Source organism: Danaus plexippus, chromosome 25 (genome assembly GCF_018135715.1).
Source record: "Danaus plexippus chromosome 25, MEX_DaPlex, whole genome shotgun sequence".
NCBI lineage: Eukaryota > Metazoa > Arthropoda > Insecta > Lepidoptera > Nymphalidae > Danaus > Danaus plexippus.
Genome location: NC_083553.1, coordinates 816,438 through 827,111, shown reverse-complemented (window position 1 = coordinate 827,111; position 10,674 = coordinate 816,438). Strand labels below are relative to the sequence as shown.

Here is a 10,674-nt window from a genome sequence, read left to right as displayed (position 1 = left end):
ATTTATTTTATGACAACATAACTACTATAATAGTTACTTATGATAGGGGTCAAATACTGTTCTCTCATCTATTTTCAATACGAGCGTGAAGTCCAAGATATGATTTGAATAATACAAAAATTATCTAATTACATATTACTACCAATTTTTCCTTGCAGGGATCTGATGGATTTGGGCTAAAACATTTTGTTCTTAATTCAGTGTATTCATTATTTCGAGGTGATGTCCAATATGAATGATTTAAAGTTGAATTTTTACCAATAACCTAATTTAGAAAACTACTTATGTGTAAGGATCAATATCCTTATACTTTTTTCATCACCGTTAGACAGCATCCATATTAAGATTTACAAACATATGCAAAAACTAATATTGTTAATGAACTATAATAATGACGTATATATTGAAATAAACATAATACTTTTCGAGCACGTCTCGTCTGCCCGTGATCTCTCTGCTGCAAAGTAACCGAAACGCCGCGAGTATGGTGTTAGAAATAATTATAAACGCGTAGTAAAGCCGAGAAATATTAGTTTAATATAATGAATACTAACGAAATACTTAGATCTTAATAACATATATTTTATAAATAATTTTTTGAGACCACTCATAAATAACATTGAGATAGACCTTTATGACAAAACAATACAAACTAGAGTTAAATTAAATATTAAAATATAATAAAGCCTATGTACGTAGAGAACATGAAGGTTTTTATTTATGAAATAATTTTAAAATCAATAACATTTTTTTTAAATTTTTTTATCTTCTGTGATTCCTTTTTTTAATACTCAGAGTGAAATTATTAATCAGGCGATGTTCCTAAAAGTTAAAACTGATGCAGAATTGTTCGATTGGTTTGAAACGAGACGATATAAAATCTATCTATAGGAAATGAAATGCTTAGAAAAATACAACATAAACATTATTATTTACAACTATATTAAGGAGGTTGTTTTTGTTATTTTATATAATACATTGCAAACTATATTTAAGTCGTATGCGTTTTTGTAAACGACGTCATAACCTTAATTTAGATTTTAATTTAAACATCATAACTTTTTATAAGTATACACACTTTGTTGGAGATTAATTTTCTGTAATTCACTCTGAAGCCACGTTTTGACTGAAGACAGTTCTCCGATGCTGACTCTTTTGTTATCTTTACACACCGACCTTGATACTCCAACTACCGTCAGCACTTTGTCCTGGAAGACACAAAGTAATAAAGACTTATCATTTGAGTTACATATATTACTAGAGATAGAGAGAGAGAGAGAGAGAGAAGTTTTAATATAGAAGTATAAAAGACATAGTCTAAACAGTTAATGACAGACTAAAACATCCTAGTCATATATTTTGTAAAATAATAATTAGGCTAAAGAAATATTTCAAAGAAATAGTTATATTTACACATAATCTATACACAGAATAAGAAAGAGAAAGAAATAAAGATACAGAATAAAACATAATCATTTATTGTATATGGCTTAATAGTTTTTAATTAATTCCTGAAAAACATACACTAGACAGGCAAAGCACTGGCGCGCCGGGGGTTATGATGCAATCGTCAGAGTCACTGACGTTCGTGCCACAACACACGTCGCCTGGATCTTGTTTGGGACGACAACCCTTCTGCTCGACGGTCAATAATGTCTGAAAGGTAACAGACGTTAAGGCTCAACGATAATTTATTATACAATATCTTGAACTACTCATGATGTAGTATTTAACATTGTAAACAGTTTCGCATTAACAAATATTTTTTTTGCTTTGCTTTACTTTATTCTTAAAACGGATAATTCAGAGTCAAATAAAAAATGCGTATGTTAGTTAGTTTCAGACATAGTAATTCTGATAACTTCAGATGGTTTCAGAAAAGTACACAGATATAGAGGCATGCAGAATTTTTTGTGAGTGATTTAATCAAAATATACTCTACACGTTAATTATCGCCTAAATAAACGAAGAAAAAAAATTTTTCCGCCTAATTCTAGCCCACTACGCAATATTTTTAAATATATATTTATAGGCAATTACTATTGCCAAGATTTCCTTTATAACTTTAAGGATAATAACAGAAGAATTAAAAATATAAAATATTTTGATTAATTTTAGTTTAGAATGCTCTTGAGAAGGTCATGTTGCATCTCTTTTCGAGAAACATATAATTTCTATTAACCAAAGATTATCAAGATTTACATCTTAAAAGTACTTGTCCTCAATACTTTATAACTCAGGCGTTCATAATATTATCTCTTCGCTTTTTGAATATCAATATTATGTTACATCACATATCGTCATATCAATCGATTTGTTCTTTAAATAGTACTAATTGAACTTTGTATGTGGGAGTATTTGACTAAAACATTTTTTTTATTACAATACAAAAAACTAGGTACAATTATGTATTCATCGGAAAGCAAGTTACTACACTTCATACTAATAATAATACTATATAAAAAAGTATCTCTAAAAAAAATTTTCATTAGAAATATATAAAGGGGGGGGGGGGATAAAAAAGACAGAGCGAGAGGGAATGCGTAGCACTCGAAAGCATGCGGGCAATCAATTGTAACTTGTAAGTAATGTTAATAATGTTTGTCTTAAAGGAACACTAGAAATTCCTTAAAAATCAATTTCTACCCCTTCCTGTTTTCATTTCAACATCACGAAGTTTCACTTCTTCCGCGAGGAGGGACTGCACGTACATTTATTTTGTTAGTAATAATTACCGTCGCGACATCAAAGTCACTACTGAATCCTGTTGCTAAACAGTCCCCTTGTAATTTGGTGATGAAGTCGAGACAGGCACTCCTTGGCTTTTCGTCGCCCCATTCAACGTTTTTCTCCAACACCAAAATACCGAAGTCATGTACATGTGTACCTGAAAAATAATCAATGGGCTTTAGTAAACTATAAACTTTTTTGTTTCAGTAAATTCACGATCAAGTTTCTGTTAAAGTCGGTAAGTTTTTTTTAGAAAATATATTTTGTTAATAGAATCTACTTTAATAAGGCGGACAGCAGAAGAAAAACCTTTAAAATAATAAAAAACTACTTAATTTCGAAACAGTACAATGAACACGCTATGAAAAAAAAAAACAGTTTAATGCCAGTGCAATTTTCTATACTTCCAAAAAATTTTATTACAATATACGCCATAGTGTATTTAATACCAGAATTATAATCTTTATGGGCTACGCGGTATTGGACCGTGTAATTCTTCTTAACGGTTGAGGCGGGCGCGTGAACATACAGTTTGTGGCTACGTGCTGCTAGAAGACAGGTCGCCGAAGTGAGCACCACGTTTGAAGAGATGAGGACACCGGCGCAGAAGAGACGCGATGATTGTGGATTTTCTGGTTGCAACCTGTAAAACTATTAGTCTTAGAATCCCCCGATGAAATTCTTGCCGTACTTATTTTTGTAATATTGTTGACTTACAAATGATTCAAAATCTATAGCGCATCCCGGCACACAACAGTAAAACTTAAGAGAAAATTGAAGAGCTAACATTTAATGTCACACCACGAAACATTGATAAAATTGTAAATGATATTTATAGGCAACAATTTTCAAACGTCTTAGTTCATTGAACCCCTCAGTGTATTTTTTTTTTTTAGAAATGATTTGTACTTTCATTTGTTATAATTTAAAACACCATTGTTGCATAAGACCTTTTTTTAGTTTATTATTATAAATATATTGGAACTAACTTGTACAGCGCCACAGTCCACGAACTCTCCTCATCGTTTGTCGCTAGACACCTATCTGGAATGGCGATAGTTATATTTGGATAACACAATAAAATCACAGTTTGCAACTAAATGACTGGATTAATATTGAAGAAATGTTTATATACAGATAGAACTACATATAAAAAAGCTATACATACACATAAAATTACAGGCAGTTTAAACGTAGAGATATTTAAAAAATATGCAATTTTTTGTCGTTTTTACAAATCATTTCATAGATAAGAATTATTTTTTTAATAAATATTGTTGATCACTTAAAAAACAAAGATTAATAAAAGACTATTTAACAAGAGAGGATGAAATTTCCCTTACCATTAGGTGTAGTTTTGGCTTGTGTGGGTGTGTTCAATAGTTCAACAGAGCAACACCAGTCCAGCTCTCCAACACAAACGTGTTTTTCTCTGAAAAAGATTTACAAGTACATATATAGTCCATTTAAATAAATTCCTCTTTTTAAATGAAACATTTATTAGGTATATCGTCCCATTATGTTAAATACGGCCACGGAGTAGGGCTAAAGTGAAGGATGCCAATTAGAAAACTATTCACGTCGTAACGGCTGATCTCATAGAATAAGTATTATCACTCATTCGAGCAAGTGCATCAATGTATACATTTTCTCACGATGATGCCCAATTTGAAATTACAAAATTAACCATAACATACAAGTTATTTCAATTAACTTAAACCTACTCGTTACATAACATGCTCTTTTTTTATGTTTATTGCTGTTAGCCCTGCTGTTTTTACAGCGTCACCGGAGGAGCGCAGAAAATGTTTATTCTCTTATTCAGATTCAGGGTTATTGCGTATCTATTGTCTGAGTTTCTGTTCCATCAAAGTTTTACCTAAGATCGATGTCTTCAATGTCACCTCCTGGTAAAATAACGTGATCTTGATTGCAGAATCTCTCGTTGACACACTGACCCTCTTTACCATGCTTGGTAGTGCATTTCACATACTTTCCGAAGTGGTCTGAAAACTTACATGTATTATTTTCCTCTAAATTATCCAATATTTCATATTATTTATAATATTTTTTATATATAAATCGAGATATAATTATTTAATGTATAATAATGTTGCAGCAATGTAAATGTGATGATGATGAATAGCATCGGTATTAATAACATTATAAATAATATTACCCTTCACCTAAGATTATGATATATTACCTTAATTTTAATTTTCGTAATACAGAAACACGATTGCTTAAATAATTATATAAATGTCAGGCATAAAAATTCGATTAATTTTGGTAATGGTTTTGTTTTTTAAAACAAACTAATATTATTCGGATACACCACGCGCTTTATTTTTGTAAAAAATATATAATTTTTTATTTGTTTTCATAAAAAAAGCAATCGTTTTGAGCATATTATGGAGCCATGATCTCATACTTTTATAGCGTTCAAAAAAAACCTAATATTTTCGGTTGCACTGCAAGTTTTTTTTTATTATTTTAAAACTACATACTCCCGACGGTTCGGTTCCTTTGCAATAGCAATGATCACGGCAGACACGATGAAAACAAGGCCATTTGAGTTGAGATATTTTGACATCAGAAAAAGAAAACTATAATTTTAATTACTAACTTATTTTTATTAAAAGGGATACTAAATAAAATTACGGAAATTACTATTGCTATTACTAATTCCAAAGGTATATCGGACATTTAGGTCGGGAGAAGAACTTTTGACAACTTCTCTGATTAAAGAAATAAATTATCTTATGCAATGAACCTTTCAATTGCACTTTAAGAAAATAAAACTGCCCATGAGTTTTATAGTCAATGTCAAATAAATTTCAATACAATAATGACGTATGTAACATCAGATGAGAACATACAGAGAAGTTTTGGAACCAAATGCGATCTTTATAAGATAATAAATAAGCAGATATTTGTTCGCGGAATGAAAAAACCTCTAAAGTAAAGAACTCCGTGCATGCGTTCCAAGCAATAGAAAAAGCTTTTGATTCTTACGAATATGACTCCAGGAAAGGAGCTAAAGGATAAGCTGATACTATTAAGTAGTTTATTTTCCTCATAACACGAACAATTCACGTCAACGAAAATGTTCAATCCACGTCACTAGCTTCAGACTAGCTTCTTAATCATAAATCCAGTTAAATGGCGTACGAAAACTGCAGAATTCACTATTATAAACAACGATAAGAGTGTGTATAGGTAAGTATAAGGTGAGGTGAAGAAATGAGTTGGAAATTGAACAAGGATGAAAAAAATGAACAAAAAAAAATATGAAGTTTCAAATCATCTAAAAAAAACTCTCTCTCGACCCTTTGTCAAAAATTCGTGTTATTATTTGTTACTAAAATGAGTTAAGGCTTTTTATTTTCAAATTTTAATTTAATTTTGGTATTCATTTAAAGATATATCTCATAAAATAGGAGGAATTGTATCTTTTATAGATAGGTTTTGAGGAACGAGGTTTTGAGGCCTTCAGAAATAATGGATGCATGTTATAGTGTAGCTAGAAGTGTAGTATTTTTAAAATTATAATACATTCATGTTGCTTTAATACCTGTTAAAAGTGGCGTTAAGTCTATATCTGAGGTAGTGTCTGCTTGGGCAGCGACCACTTCCACGGCAACCCACAAGATGATAACGACCTTGCTAAACACCAGCATCTGATAAAAAAAATTAAATGTTTTTTGTTTTATCTATTAAAATTATTAGATGTTATTAATATTGGAGAATAAATGATCGAAAATAAATACATAGTCATAATTATAACACATAATAAATAAATGTCAAAGATACATAGTTTCTTTCGAGAAAAGATTTTGAAATTTTGTTACCTACCAAAAATTATTTTAGCAAAAATACAATTAAAGAGCTGAAGAGAGAAAAACACAAAATAATTTATTTTATAATAAAATATAAGTTCTAATTATCTGATTAAATGTAGTGATTTAACAGAGTTCAGGTGATATTTTTATATTAATGTTTGTATTCTTTTCTAAAAAAACTAGAGGTACTGAGTAAAGCGAAGCGGTACTTCACGCCAGGAAACTTGATTTTTTATACAAAGCACAGGTTCGTTCCCACATGGAGTATTGTTCATTTTTCTGGTCCGGTGCCCCACAGTACCAACATCTTCCACTTGACTCCATACAACCTCGGGCAGTTCGTATTGTCAGCAATCCCATGCTGATAGACGATCTAGAACCCCGAGTCTTGTGTTCTGAGGAACTGTTTGATACAGTGCCTTCGTCACTTTTCTACCATCACACTACTCGTCGTAGGGTCGGATTTCATCCACATCACCTAGATGCATTTAGTTGCAAGACTTTACGTGCGTCGCTGTCATTTTTTCCACGTACGTGCAGGATCTGGAATGATCTTCCACTCGAGGTTTTCCCAGAAAGCTACAATATGAGGCTTTCACACATGAAGTGTTCAGGTGGCTCCTTCACAAACAAGGCCGGCAACGCATTTACAGCACCCCTTATGTTGCAGATGTCCATGGGCGACGGTGACTACTTTCCATTAGGTAGACCGTCTGCCCGGTTGCCCCTATGGGTATTTTTGACAAATAGCCTATTTCCTGTTTATAGTTTTAAAGTAGCGACGATGCTGATAATTTGATTGTAAATATTAATATTTTATTCATTTATGGTATCTGTTTTGGTGTATTATCTATACATGTTTTTAAATTTTAACGGTTTATTTATATATGATTATAAAGAATACGTATTTGTTTAATAATCTGTGTAGTGAAACAAAATGAAAGCCATGATAAGATCTTCTGTAGTTCTGTTGGTGGTGAATAAGATTAAAAAAATATAGCTGATGATATGAATTGTTAAAATCTTCTGGTCGCTTTCTGTATTGTTGTATAAATATATAATTGGTTCAGTGTGACCTCATTCTCTCCTCTTAACCTTGCCCCTAACAATATTTCCAAAGCAATCACACAAAGCGATAAGTATTTTTTTCCTCAATATTTGTCACAAACTTTACGTAACTTTTATTTTTTTAAGATGGATACCAGTGTACAGTAACGCCATTGATCCGGGATCACCTGTCCTTGGTGAAGAATTCACACCCACCATTATTCCATCTGGTCAAACGGCTTGTCCAGTCTTCATAATTTGTACTGCCAAAAACTGGCAGTAACCACGTAGATTTTAGCTCCCTCTTCACAATTTTGAATTAAAAAGCCTCACCCTCCATGCACTTCTTAGTAACCAGCATCTACTCTTTTCTGCTATGCATTAAAGTCTCCGCCAACGTTTGTCTCTTCATCACCAGCGTTATTGATCACCACAATATCAAAGTCTTCCGATTATTTCTCTTTCACGTCACATCACACACTATTTGAGATATACTTTCCTAATTCCGCACTAGATCTCCTTTGGTCACTTTTACAACTACTGTTAGTCCATCATTAACAACTAAGACACATTTTTCAATTCACTATCCGGACCAGTTCGCACAAATATCTTTTTCCATCACTCCTACAATTATAGAATTTACGGCCATTTTAATTTCACTGCATTATTTCATAGTATTGTCATTTTATTTCATCCCTTTTCATCTCTTTTTCACACAAATTCATCTATTGTCAAAGGCGAGATAAGTATAGATATTTTGTGTTACATAGAACTCATTTGAGTCCGCGGTCTTAAAGTTCATGCAAGAAACATTTTCACTTAAAACTGCAGATTAAGATTTACGTTTACATCGTACTTTAAAACTTCGGACGTGAAATTTACTTTTTGTTTATTACTTTTGACAAAAATTATAATATGACCTAAATTCTGATAACTCTGACATTAAATCTGATATTAGAAGATATTTTTCATAAATGATATAAATAATATGTTATTCTCCCTTCAGCCTTTCTTTTGTTCGTCCTAACATTTTTTTATTTTTTATTTAATAAATTTAAAATATTATGTTTGACGTTTCTTTATAGTGTTGTATAATTAATTATCAATATGCATATATTTTCGATTCTATAATCTTACATAAAATAATTTTAATAGAACGCTAGAAGTAAGCGATTAAAGTAATAGTTATCAGTGACTACACATTAGACAAGAAATCGTTAACAACTTTGACATTTACAGAACGAGACGCCTTTATAGCTTGAGGAGGATAGATGCTTGTTATGTCACTATGTTACATTAATCTTAGTGGATATTAACAAAATGTGACACTATTAAGCCTTTATATATTAAAAATATATATGATTTATTTCACTAAATTAGATTATATACAATATAGTATTTGATGTGTCCATCCTTTATTATAAATCTATTTCACAAAGTAAAATTAGTCTTTGGTTGAAATGAATGGGTATATAACAGTGGTTGCCTTTGTTGTAACATACACCGATTCCACATTTACTAGTTTAGGTTATAACTTTTATGTACAAAAACACACAAAGGACTATTACTTCATTACTTAAAATCTAAAAAAATTATATACGAATATTTAGAAGATGATTTTACCATAAAAAGTCAGCGCTAGAACTGGTTGTCATTGCAATATTTTTTTTTATGGCTGGCCGTGGGTAAATAAAACTGGATTCATTGATTAATGTGTAAATTATTTTGTATGTCAGTTTATTTTGCATAATAATATTATGTTGTACTATACCTTGAATGCGCGTCCAATGTCCATTACTTCGATCACACTTGAACACAATATTTTAAAAGAGAATCATTATAAAGTTTTAATAAAGTAATTTTGTGAGGACCTTGACGCTACACTCGCTTGTTTGACACTGAATCAGATCTCGTATTAAAATAATAACAACAACATATAATGACAGTTCTCGCTGTTATACAGAAGCGTCGAAATAAAAAGGAAAAACAATGGTTTTAATTAAATTGACTCACACGGATTTGACGTATAGGTGAATTTTAATGCAATGAAATCATTAACAGCTTAGAAGTGACGAAATTAGGCTTTGGAAATTATATTTTCGTGTTTTAATAATATAGCCTACCTATCTATATATTCTTATCTTATTATAGAAAAATAAAATAAAGGTTTTTTTTTTGTTGAAAAGACAATTTGGGAATATCCGTAATTACATAAGAAAAAAAAAAATTCCCAAGTGAATATATGTTGTCTGCAAACAAAAACTGGAAAAATACATTTAGAGTTTACCAGAAAAAAAATACATTTAGAGTTTACCAGAAAAAAAATACATTTAAAACCAGGATGATATTCAAATCTGGAAGTGTTTAACAGCAATTTGAATTAAACTTGCTGTTATGAAATGAATGTAGTCATTAGAAGATGAACGACGCTACCGAGCTTATTCAACCTTTTTTGCTTGCGTTTATCATATATACCTACATTAACAATATATTTGTCATGTATTATTGTAATTAAATTAAAAATTAACATATTCCGGCAATGTCAATCCTTCCTAAGGAACATTATATATTATTTATTTATATTTTTGCGTAAAACTAAATAAATATCATATATATTATATAGCGTGTACTGTGTAAGGTATAGCGTGTGTTGTGGACGATACTCAAAACTCGTTTTGCACCGGCCATCAGTGTTCAAAAACTTTGCGACAACCAGAATTCATCTGTATGGATTTTACGTAATAATCATTTTGAAAGGAACTAAAACCAAAAATATTGATGTAACTATTGATTTCGTTGATTAAATTAGTTTAACTTAAAGTTTGTTTAAGCAATAACTTAATAGAATATTGTAAGTGTACTTTGATTTAAGTTAAGGCCCCAACGTGATCATTCGTTACCACTGTCTTTAACGCATAGTTCTTTTGGCTTTTAATAAAATATCATAAAGAATAAAGATCACATAGTTTTATTTGTAACGGAAAATATATCTAGAATGAATATAACAATACATTTTAAATTTTAATTAATCCGCTTGGCTTTATAGCGTCGTCTA

At 30.8% G+C, this 10,674-nt stretch overlaps 1 protein-coding gene across 1 annotated transcript; it reads right to left on the bottom strand.

Annotated features, from left to right (window-relative positions):
- Window positions 1-514: 514 nt before the first annotated feature.
- LOC116775325 (uncharacterized) lies at window positions 515-9,585 on the bottom strand. The gene is made up of 9 exons (XM_032668206.2): window positions 9,391-9,585; window positions 6,305-6,410; window positions 4,610-4,736; window positions 4,074-4,162; window positions 3,720-3,774; window positions 3,180-3,373; window positions 2,736-2,887; window positions 1,525-1,656; window positions 515-1,208 (listed from the first exon to the last, which is right to left on the bottom strand). Exons 1-9 carry the CDS (start codon window positions 9,412-9,414, stop codon window positions 1,053-1,055), a joined length of 1,035 nt encoding a protein of 344 aa, XP_032524097.1. The 5' UTR covers window positions 9,415-9,585; the 3' UTR covers window positions 515-1,052.
- Between the last annotated feature and the right edge of the window lie 1,089 nt (window positions 9,586-10,674).

Coding starts and splice junctions, on each gene's coding strand:
- LOC116775325 (XM_032668206.2), bottom strand. CDS start 9,414: ATGGACATTGGACGCGCATTCAAG. Junction 3,374..3,719: donor TGGACTGTGGCGCTGTACAA/GTTAGTTCCAAT, acceptor ATAGTTTTACAG/GTTGCAACCAGAAAATCCAC. Junction 2,888..3,179: donor CCATAAAGATTATAATTCTG/GTATTAAATACA, acceptor ATTATTTTTCAG/GTACACATGTACATGACTTC.